General features: G+C 36.4%; 1 protein-coding gene across 1 annotated transcript; it reads left to right on the plus strand.

Annotated features, from left to right (window-relative positions):
- Positions 1-695: 695 nt before the first annotated feature.
- On the plus strand, positions 696-11,191 carry LOC145785429 (proto-oncogene tyrosine-protein kinase Src-like). Its single transcript, XM_082597086.1, has 12 exons — positions 696-912; positions 1,177-1,273; positions 2,012-2,110; positions 2,549-2,658; positions 2,973-3,116; positions 3,497-3,652; positions 4,083-4,216; positions 4,680-4,802; positions 5,240-5,393; positions 6,111-6,242; positions 8,273-8,427; positions 9,014-11,191. Exons 1-12 carry the CDS (start codon positions 732-734, stop codon positions 9,080-9,082), a joined length of 1,554 nt encoding a protein of 517 aa, XP_082453212.1. The 5' UTR covers positions 696-731; the 3' UTR covers positions 9,083-11,191.
- Positions 11,192-11,931: the final 740 nt, after the last annotated feature.

The following is an 11,931-nucleotide window of genomic DNA, read 5'->3' on the forward strand; positions in this document are numbered from 1 at the left end:
AAAAGTTTGACATTTTGGCATTGTTTTGTCACAAAACATTGCATTTTCTCTCTTTTGCTTGAGGAGGGAGGAACGGGGGAATATTACTACATGGCCCCTCTCTGTAAACCCGGTGTTGCTGCTGAGTGGATCCCATGCGATAAGAAGAAAACAAAAGGTCTATCGAAGAAACTGAGGACAGGCTATCGTGAAGCATGTTGATGACAATTTGAGAAGAGAAACAAAACGTCAATATTTGTGGACGACATTGATGAGGTCATCTTCCAGAAATGACGTTACCAGTTATGATGACGACAATGTGTACTTATTGATTCATTTCAAGATTGAACCATTTGTCAAGGTTATATTCTTTCTATTTCCTAAATTTCAATTAGTAGCCTACCAACGACCAAAAATCAATAACTTTTGAAGTAGGAACTAGGCATTCAAGTTTTTTCAGAAGTTTTAAACTAGGATTTTTCATATTTTTTGACCAAAGTCGAAGTGATTTTGAAAATTTGAAACAAGCGTCAGAGGTAGCCTACATTTGTAGCCTACAACCATGTTTGTTTGGTGTCGTAATATCAGGAAAGTAGTTGTGACAATTGATGAAATATCCTACAACTCTCAGAAAAGGTTGGTGACCATGATTTGTCACAATTCATCATTTTCTTTAAATATCTAGTGGCTTGCAGGCAAAGTTGTAATTGTGGTGTTTCTTTAACTGCGTAATTCCACTCAATATCTTTAAAATGAGTCTCTTTCGGAGGTGCCTTACCTTTGTTCCGTGCATTAAGAATGCGGAAGCTTCCACTCCTGCCCAGACACGACCTACTATTGCACCAAGACCGAAAGTATTACATGGGAACTCAAATGTAGCATACACTCCAAGACCGGTTGATGTACCTCCCGCATCGCCGCCTCCTCCTCCAGGTAAGATAACAAGATCATGTTTTTTTCACTTTAGGTTGTTTCAAGATCTTTTCAGTTTGAGCGCAATCATTAACTTGTCAATCAATTCAACTTTTCTTTGTCGGAATGCAAAAGAAACGTTGTTGTGAAAACAAAATTTAAAAACAAACCCAACAAAAGGAAAAAGTGGCACAACCGTAATAATTTATAACTTGCCTATATATTCTGAAACCACGCAAAAGATTGAAAATATTTTAACAGAATGCATGCTTTTTTGTCGCATAGTTGGAGCCAAGAAATACATTGCTGTGTATGATTATGACGCACGCACCAATGACGACCTCCCCTTCAAGAAAGGAGATTTGCTTTATGTTATCAACACGTAAGATGTTGTTTCTAATAAGAAAATCAGTTCTTTTTCATGTTGATTGTGATGTCATTGTGTACAACATGCGTTTTAGCAATAAAAAAATCCAAATTTTGTTGCCCTCGTCTCGCTAAGGCCGCTTTTGTTTGATACCCGTTTGCAAGGTCTCGCGCGCATCAAGCTGTGATGCTGTTCGCTGTGACGTCACAAGGTACATATAGTTGTGGCCAAAATTTTAAGACCAGACTTGATTTATGACCATTTTTGCATTACTTCAAAATACTGTATCATATATTGTTTCAGTTGCATCATCTTTATGCATCATCTTATATCTGATGCAGTATTTTGAAGTAATGCAAAAATCGTCATAAATCAAGTCTGGTCTTAAACTTTTGGCCACAACTATATTTACCTTGTGACGTCACAGCGAACAGCATCACAGCTTGATGCGCAACGAGACCTCGCAAACGGGTATCAAACAAAAGCGGCCTTAGCGAGACGAGGGCAACAAAATTTGGATTTTTTTATTGCTAAAACGCATGTTGTACACAATGACATCACGCTGAAACAAAAAACTCGCAAAGTTAATTTGGGTTTCCCCGCCCTTTAAGCAACATTTTTCAAAGTTCCCTTTTTTCAGTAATGTTCCCATTTTTTCAACTGCATACTGTAATTTGTAGTAATTAGTTAAAATTAGTTGCTGGTGAAATGTGATACCACAACTCCTTGTTGTAACTGATTTACATAACACAGAGAGGGAGACTGGTGGCTTGCAAGATCTCCCACAACTGCAAAGGAAGGTTACATCCCAAGAAACTATGTGGCCGAAGCAGACCGCCTTGAATCAAAAGAGTGAGTTTGATTTTCACAATTGATGTGAAAATGAATTAAAGTTATTGAACCACGAACATTACAAAGTAGGTCTGACGAATAGTGTTGGTCGACTACAAGTGGTCCTTGTTATTTCTTAAAAGTTTACTTCAATTTTTTTTTTTTTTACAAAGACGCTTCACTTGCTACCAGAAAAATGTTAGAGAAAGAAAAAGAAACTTTTTCTATTCGTGTGTTGCTAGAATAGCACGGTACAATTATACACAATATAAATGAAATGTTATCCTGTGAGCTTGGTGCTGCAGCCCAATGATCCTCGCCCTGACGCAGTCCTGTGAGACTATCCTTCTGCTCGGGGAAGTACAAAGCCTACACAAATCAATATACGTTCAGTAAGAACAAAGAGCCGCTGTTTACTGGCGATCTGGCTTCATTGCTGTATAATGTGAAATGTTTCAGGTGGTACTTTGGCCTTATCAGTAGAAGAGATTGCGAAAGATCTTTGCAACAGTCCAATTCCCCTCGTGGTACTTTCATGGTACGGGAGAGTCAAAACGCCACAACTCCAGGTAACAATTCATTGTAAGCCTACAGCTCATGGTTACTTATCGATAAATCTTGAACATATTCAAGCAAAAATAACTCGTGGTAGCGTAGCAATTTCAATCGCCAATATAGGAAATGAACAATGTTACTCTGTAATGTAATAACAAACCCATAGACTTTTACAGAACGTTTAAGTGTGTTTTACATTAAACCTCTCCCTCCCACCTATAAATCTTTCCGTTCATAGGCTACAGATGTTTACCATATTCGTGATAGCCACGGTGTATGCAGCTGACTGAAGATTAGATTGTAGCTTACTTTATGTTTTACCCTTTAGGTTCTTATTCGCTGTCCGTGAGCGATCCAGGAAATGGGATGGCAATTAAGCATTACAGAATACGCCAGCTTGACAATGGTGGCTTCTACATATCAACTAGAATTCAATTTCCTGATCTGGACAGCCTTGTTGCCCATTACCAAGGTATGATGTTTTTATTTCTGCACTTGAATTAGCCTAATGTTAGATTGAAACGTCTAAATAGGTCATCATTAGCACGCTTGTAGCCGCGTTTCATCGCTTTATCAAATACACTTTTACTAGTTTTTTTACCAACCACATAGGTAGAGCAGTCTACTATTGTCAGGCAACCGCTATAGCTACAGTCTAACTGCTATTCAGTACTCACAACCAGCTCTAATTAATACTACTGTAGCCTTCTAATACTAATATCATCAGAACAAAAATTAATAATAATACTGTTACTGATGCTGATAATGATCACACTCAAGTATTTTTAATACATCGTTAGTAATTCAACTCATTATGAAAGAGACTTGACCGCATTATTTGTCCATGTTCAGTGTCCGCTGACGGATTGTGTTGCCGACTGGGGGACCCATACACCAAAGTACAACCATCTACCGGGACGATGGCTCCAGACGTCTGGGAAATTGATCGAAGCGAATTGTCATTGAACAAGAATCTTGGAGCTGGAATGTTTGGTGAAGTTTGGAAAGGTTCGCAAACAGCATGATGCTCTAGCAATCTAAGCTTGCATGTTGAAAACATTCTACAGGCTTATTTCAGTAACTAATTCAATATTTTAGTATGAAAACTTCGATCAATTTTATAAGCTTACAAAAATCATGCTAGTTATGACATAAGACAATTTTACAATGGATTTCTTACAACAAAATACTTTTTTAAGTTTTCATTATCACCTAAAACTCTTAACAACTTCTTTCGCCCTCAGAGAAGATTCTTCATGTTTAAATAAAAACTGTCTGAAAATCCCATCAAAGGCAAAATTGGTTGTAAAGGCTTTTATGAGATTAACAGCTACGGTACATGTGCTTTTAATTTCTTCTGATTGTTTTGTTTTGCTTATGCATTTTTTTTATAGTGCAAATAATATTTATTGTATCAATTTGCTTTCACGTACTTCAGGTCTATGGAATGGAACCACAGAAGTAGCAGTGAAAACTTTAAAACCTGGAACGATGTCACCCCAAGCCTTCCTTGAGGAGGCAAAAATAATGAAAACTTTACGTCATGAAAAATTAGTCAATTTATACGCCGTGGTAAGAAGAAATGCGGAATCAAAACCTGATGTTATGTTTTGAATATAATTTATAAAATATAAACCACATAAATATACCGACATAAGACAATAGTGTAACAGCAAGCAGGTAGACGATATGCCCGCACATATTCCATTCAAATTATGTTTTAAAAGTATTTACTTGACACAGGCACACAGTTAGGAGGAAATTATTGAGTGGAGAATATGAGATACATTCGCTCTTCATGATTATTTCGTCTATGCGACTGATCGTTCTTGCTTTCATATTTCAATCGTCTTTACGACTTAATTGCCCCTTAACGTTACAGTCTAACGCGCTTACTACAACTATTTAACTTAAAAATACAATGAAGTATCCAAAAATTAAATGAGACATTTCACCAACAATAATATTATAAAGATGAAATGTTCAACTGAAAAAGAGACTACCATGTTCTTAAATAATGAACGATATTTTGTAGATTTCAACTGAACCAATCTACATTGTCACGGAATTCATGTGTCATGGAAGTTTGTTGGATTATTTGAGGGATGGAGAAGGTAGATACACAACATTCATCGACCACATAGACATGGCAGCACAGGTATGTTGGGTTGACAAGTCAAGATGCATGGTTATGAAAACGTCTTTCTTTACCGTCAGCCTAAATCCACAGTTTACCACATTTGGATTTGGCACAAACTAATGTAGCCTACCGGTAATATAGGCTACTATCTTGCGATACATTAGGCGTTCATGAATGTTAGGTTATCTCCTCTAACTTACAATTAACAAACCCCTGATACATAGCAAAATGGTAAACTCCACTTGTTTGTGCTATAACCTACAATAATAATCCCTAGTGATGCTGATGCACTTTAATTATTTATTAAGGGACAAAACTTTAAGTCATTTAAAATGTAGCTACTTAATAAATTGGAAGTACGGTCTGTACCTTTTTGTGTCAAGATCATTTGTTTTGGATCTCCTTAATTTTGGTCAGTTTGTTGAGTCCACAATAATCGGATGTGGTTGCTACAGATCTCAGCAGGCATGGCTTTCATTGAGAGTAACAGCTACATCCATCGTGACGTCAGAGCAGCCAACGTGCTTGTTGGAAGCAACCAGGTTTGCAAAGTTGCCGACTTTGGTCTGGCAAGGCTGATTGAGGATGATGAGTACAATGCTCATCAAGGTGAGTGATTGTAAACGCAGCTTAAGCTTACTAGTAAATTGCTGGTTTATAGACTTTTGGAGATTCACAAAAGTGATCTTAATGTTATTGAATTCATACCCCACTTACACGCACAATTCACGAATGTAACTTATGAGAGGATGCTGCCAGGTCTGTATAAACTTTATTTTAAAAATCATTCAGTCAAACTACTCATCTGTTGTTATCGTAGTGTGCAGTTGTGCTAACACGCCGTTAACCCTTTGCCTGTGTTCAATTTCGTAAAGTTCTTGCGTTTTAATCGTGTTTGTTGTATGATTGTGTTAACTTTTAGATACAACTTTTGTTATTCGTGGCCCAGACTACTGTTCTTTGCATGGTGCGCTGTTAGTTTTATTGAATTGTTTCTTTAAAAGCGGTTTTTAATGAAATTTTGTGCTTATATGAATAACTTGTTATGAATGAACCAAGAGATGACATATGTGTTCAATTGGAAGCTTTTGTGTATTTTTTATTGCAATAAACGCAAAGCTCAACAGTTTTGCTTTAACATTGTTGACATTCTTACATGTGAGAAGTAATCGGGTAATTATGGGATGAAATATAGGCTTCCACAGATTATGAAAACTATGCGAGTATTATGAGTTTTTAAATGTTGATAATTCAGACATGTAGAAAATATGCGTCATTGTCTTTCAAACGTTTTCTAACCCAAATCTACTCGAAACATGTTTTCAGGGGCCAAGTTTCCAATCAAATGGACAGCACCTGAAGCAGCCTCTTACGGAAGATTTACCATCAAGTCCGATGTGTGGAGCTTCGGCGTGCTATTGAATGAAATCCTAACGAAAGGGAAAACTCCATACCCCGGTGAGTATCAGTTCAGTTCAGTAGGTCATAGCCCGAAGAAGGGCGGTTGGAATTTCTCTCTAGAGCAGCGTACTGTCCATAATCATGAGAGAAATCAAAGGCTATAGTCGAAGGGGCGTCACTCCGCAATCGACGGGACGACGGCATGCCTTTCAGTGTCTTGCCAAAGACACAGCTCAGACACATTCTTTTGAGAGTATCAAATTGGTGCCTTTTTGAACATCGAACCAGGGCTTTAACCATTCGACAATGCAGCCGACAAGTCATGGACATTATCAGGGGTTATTTTTTTCTAGCAATTTTCTACCCAAAATCAATTTATCTGCTAACACGGTTTGTTCGATAACTTTTCTTTGATGATTATGTTGTTACTATTGACGTTTATTTGATGGTTGTTTGTATTTTCATAATTGTATTTTGTTTACCTTGTTTATTCACAAAACAACAATTTGACATCAACAAAAGTGCAATAAGAGAAATAGAAAAAAATCACCATTATTAAAATAGTCAAAAAGATGAAAAAGAAATTTGACAGTAGATTCCACCAAACCTACCAAAGATTCACTTTGCACAATGGGCATATTTGACAAGTGGGTTGCATGTTCTAGGAAGACAAACTACCCACTCTTCATGTTTATTGAATCAGAAGCTTTGCGCTATTGCAGCATGGTAATTTCACAACTATTCGTAACACGTTTTATTTAATCAAAAGCACTATTTTTAGTGCTGCCATGCAGATATTTTCGCCTATGTTTTGGTCTCGATATCATCATTTTTGTATTGATTTACACAAGTTGTGTGTGTTCAATAATACTAAAAATAACTATCATATATGCAGCGGCGTAGCTAGGGCGGGGGGCGGAGGGGGCGGAACGCCCCGGGCGGCACGTCTGGGGGTGGAATTTTCATACTACGATTTTTTATTTTGATTATAATCTGATAAAAAACGCATTTCATTTTCACATGCTCTTTCTTGAGGGGGCGGCAAAATCTGAATCCGCCCCGGGCGGCACATTCCGGCACATTCCCTAGCTACGCCACTGCATATATGCTGAAACGTTTGTGCCTCAAAAATCTTCCAAAAAAGTTATGCCACATACTGTAACCATGTATGACAATATGACCAGTTGTCCCATAACAAACCATATGTGCAACATGATTGTTTGGGAATAGTTTTGGCTTATTTTCATCTAATAAAATTCTAGAACCTTCCACGTTTTTATAATTTGCAATGTAAAAATAAAAATAACTCAAGCGTGTCTTTACACCATTTAAACAAAGTAAACATTGTTTTGGAGTTTTCCAAGTTTTTCTTCGTGGTTTAAATTCTACTTCAAGTCACATGACTGTACGGTCTAGGCAAAGTATGCATTGCCTTATTGTGGCTAGTATATAAGAAGGCCCATGTCCACCTGGAGATGCGGCCTGATTTGCTACATTTTGCAGATTTTGATTACCGCTACTGCTAGCGTTTTACTGACATTTTCTGAGATTTTTTTCCTTTTTGCTGTCTCTTAATGATATAAAAGCTTTTTGTTGCCTTGGGGAAGCAGTAGCAAATGAGAAAAAGTAAGTTGAAAAACTCTCAATCAGACTGTTATTGAAAAATTAACAGTTTGATTAAATCTTGGAAATCAAATTGTCTTTATTTTTCAACATCTAATGAATGATGTTAAAACCTATTGTGTCATCTGGGAAAAACAGTAAAGAAAGCGTAAAAATATAATTAAAAAAAAAAAATCATTTAAACAGTGTCCAAAGTTAGCAAAATCTGTAAATTTCTGCAAAATGTGACAAATCATATCGTATCTCTAGGTAGCCATAGTAGGCCTTATATCATAAGATGACTGGAGAGGTAGGCTACTTGTTTTTCTTTTCCAAGATACTAACAACACACGAATGCATCGTTTGCCTAACCTTTCACTGTCATTCGCTGCATTTATACCACGTGAATCATTACCATAGTTTCATAGAATTAACGTAGACAGTGACTTGCTTTGTATGAAATAATCAATTACTCATTTGTGCAGGAATGAAGAATATTGAAGTGATAGGAAGAGTAGATGAAGGTTATCGAATGCCGAAGCCAACAACCCGCCCTCCTTGTCCAGACTCGTTGTATGAACTTATGTTGAACTGTTGGCATAAAGATGACATGCAGAGACCTACGTTTGAGTATTTGAATGTAAGTACACTCAATACCTTTATGAACGACTGAAATTGAAGTAGTATGAAAAATAAAAAACAAAAACAGAAATTGTTTGAAGGTTGTGGATATGTGTAAGAGGATAGCAATAAGCATTTACGCGCCCGGCTCAAGACCACGCGGCGCTGGTTCGACTCTCGGGGTGTGCGCTTGAGCAACGCACGTTAAGAACTGCTCTCCATTCAGCGGCACCTAGTGAATGGAATAATTCCCCAGACAACAAGACTTCAACAATCGGAAAACTTCATTCTGTCAATCTCGGTTACCGGCCCTACGTCAAGAGCCTCTACAAGTATGCGAAACTACCAGGAATAAACAATCAAGGCTTTGTCAGTCCGAGGATAAGGATTCAAAACCAAACCAAACGAAGATGGAGCCTCGAATTAAGAAATTTGTAAAAGAAATGCAAGAACAGCACAGCAGGGTCATTAAATTTCTGACTCTGAAACTTTTGGAATAACTGTTTATTTGTTGAATCAAACCAAGTTACAAGTTTGATATGTGGCTAAATGAGAAATAATTAAGCACTAAATACAATAAGTTGTTTCTATTTATATTCCAACAGAGTTTCCTTGAAGATTACTTTGTCTCTACGGAGCCAAACTATCAAGAATCAGGAGAAGGAGCATTTTGATGATTTGCCACTATCAATATTGTAGCCTATTTGTTATGCAATCATCACCAACAGTCCAAGAACAATCAAGTGAAGAAATATTTTCTAGTAAATTGTACAATGCGCAAATGGTGGAACGCCTGGTCAAACTAATAAAAAAATAAGGAATTCAAAGTGTAGATACCAAACTGATACTAAACCTAAATCAAACTCTGCTAAACTCGAGCAATGTGCTTTACTCGCACTGAAGAATAAAACAATTTAGTTTTCGAAACATTCGTTGAACATGAGTTTAGTTGTACAATAAATTATTAACAACAATACAATAAATTAACAATAAATTATACAAGAACATTTTTGTATTTCTCTTCTGCAGTTGTTCAATTTTTTCGTTTCTTGCGTTTTCCGAAGTATGCACACAATTTATTGTAAACAGAATTGATCGAAATTGTTTATGCGTGGCCGAAAGGGCTTGTGTTGTAAATGAAATTTTATGTAACTGGTGTCGCACTGTAGTAGCCTAATGCAGTGTGACAAAACGTGTCATATTCGAACGAAGTCCTAGAAAACATTCAGATGAAAATATTAAAGTTAAGAAGTATAACGCAGTGATTTCATAAAAAAAAGTATAAGCAAGCAAGTAAATCATAAACAACGATGTGATCCAAATACATTATTGTCATCTGCCTAGTGACACTCAAATTAGTTTCTCAGAATTTGTTGGTAAAATAAAAGCGAATGGCTTCTCAAATTAGAAGATGGTCTGGGGGTGTTGTAAATTATGCAATATTTCGGTTGCTTCATCTTTGAGTGTTGCAAAACCCACTGCCTATAAAATATTTATTTTATATTGATTAAACCGCGCAAACTTACACAAATATGATCTAAAAAACACGGGTTTGGTTTTGTAAACACTTCTTAACCTTACACCAGCCTGAGAGTTACTTTTGATTTACAGTAATATGTGTCAAACAGTCATTGGTAATTGTTTTTTTTGAGAAATTAGTATCATTTTCCTCAAACAAAACTTCAGGCTATCAATCCAGATATGCCTATAAAGTAAATAACACTAGGCCTACATTTCACATTGCGTAATGCCTTTAATCTAGAGTATTAAACATCACATTTAACGCTTTGTTGTTGTTTTCGTTTTGCATCAAAACATTACAAATAAACTTTGTTGCCTCAACAAGTCCTGTGCCTTTTTAATTTTCAGTTTTAAATGCATTTTTTTGCTGTATTTTACCCCTCATCGATTTCAACACAACGAGTGTAAAAGTAATGGTAATGAAGAGAAATTAAGTAATCCTTATTACTGCAAGTCCGCAACATCCATACAATCGTATGGAAGGTTTCTTTTTGCAGTTTAAACTTTTCAACTTTCGTATTGCCTGTTCATAATGAAGAAACCATGACAGCCCCTATCATTTTTCAACATTTTTTTTAGTTTTGTAAAAAAGCGTTTGTTGAATATATCAGTGACTTTGTAAAGATGGTGTATAACTCTCTCTTTATTTTGCTTCAAAGAAGTCTGGTTTTCATCCCGAAACATCAGAGTTGAACAGTTGTCTGCAGACTCCACTTCTCTCTGTCATTGATATCTTCAATTTTTAAGTGCTGTTGTTAATTACTTTATATAAATTTTGGGTTGCCATTTACTGTATTACTTTGTACAATATGCTTTGTCTGCACTGTATTGTATGTTGATTGAATTTTGAAATGAGTACATTTGTCCGAACACTGAAAAGTTTTAGCTCCCATCAGAATTATTATCTTTTCTGGGAATAGTTGCACCGTTTATGTGATAAATACAAAAGTAAAATTTTGCGCACTATTGTCATAGTGCGCGAAACGAAAGTGAAGCAATGGACTCTAGCTTGTTTGTGCTTTTACTTTCTCATTCAGCAGATGAGCGTTGCAACTATAGTTAAGATAACGTTCATCTGGTTAATGTTAGAACGTTTGTAATTTAAATCAATCTAGAATCCCAAATTACTTTGTTGCCGAGATTACTGTATTGTTACTTAATAAGACTTTATTTTTACTTGTAAGACGTTCTTAAATTGATATTGCTAACTGTTACTATTTTGTTTGTTTGTAAACCTATTCTTGTTATAATAAAACTTTGCTGAATAACATCTACACTGTTTTATTTCACTACATTGCTTAAAACTGCAATAGTAGGCCTAGATAAAAGCCCGAGCAGACTGAAAATGAGAAGCTCACATAAAAGCTCAATTCTTGTTTGAAGTAAACTTGGTTGGTATGGCTGACAATGAACCCAATTGCGAAAACAACCCCTGTCAAGTCAAACACCAAACAAACAACAGCATGGTATGTGCCTTTAAATTGAAATACCATCGATTTTTTTTGGTTCGCAGACATCGAAATAGCAATTCAGCAAATCATTTGGGAGCACTGCTTGAGGCCTTTATGGTCAAAACATCAGTTCTTTATTACACTGGTTTTCCGCCATGGAAATGGCATGAAGTTTAGATCTGACGATATCGAGTACTTTTGCCGTAGCAACCCACATTGACCGAACAACAGCGAGAAAAACTCTTGGCTAAAAGATATTTGATTTTGAAGAACAAAATTCTGAAAAATCAATTTTGTTTGCATTATTATAGTTCTGTCGAAAAAACGTGTAGGCCTACTGCGCCAATCTATAGGCAGAGGAAAATTAACAATCTTCTTCTCTTCAATCGCTTCCCAGACACAATGGATCTGCTTATCCGTTTGGGCGAAAACCAGCACCAACTTAAATAGTTGTCCGTATAGCTTCTCAGAGAAGTCACGGTACTTGCCGAAAGTCTAAATCATTTATCGGTTGATTGAACGTCTGGTCCACGGATTCTTTTTTTCTTCGT

Source organism: Aplidium turbinatum, chromosome 16 (genome assembly GCF_918807975.1).
Source record: "Aplidium turbinatum chromosome 16, kaAplTurb1.1, whole genome shotgun sequence".
Lineage (NCBI taxonomy): Eukaryota > Metazoa > Chordata > Ascidiacea > Aplousobranchia > Polyclinidae > Aplidium > Aplidium turbinatum.

Bases quoted from the DNA above. Each gene is read 5' to 3' on its own strand.
- LOC145785429 (XM_082597086.1), top strand. From the start codon at position 732: ATGAGTCTCTTTCGGAGGTGCCTTACCTTTGTTCCGTGCATTAAGAAT. The intron at 913-1,176 runs GTAAGATAACAA...TTTGTCGCATAG, and splicing joins ATCGCCGCCTCCTCCTCCAG to TTGGAGCCAAGAAATACATT. The intron at 2,111-2,548 runs GTGAGTTTGATT...GAAATGTTTCAG, and splicing joins GACCGCCTTGAATCAAAAGA to GTGGTACTTTGGCCTTATCA.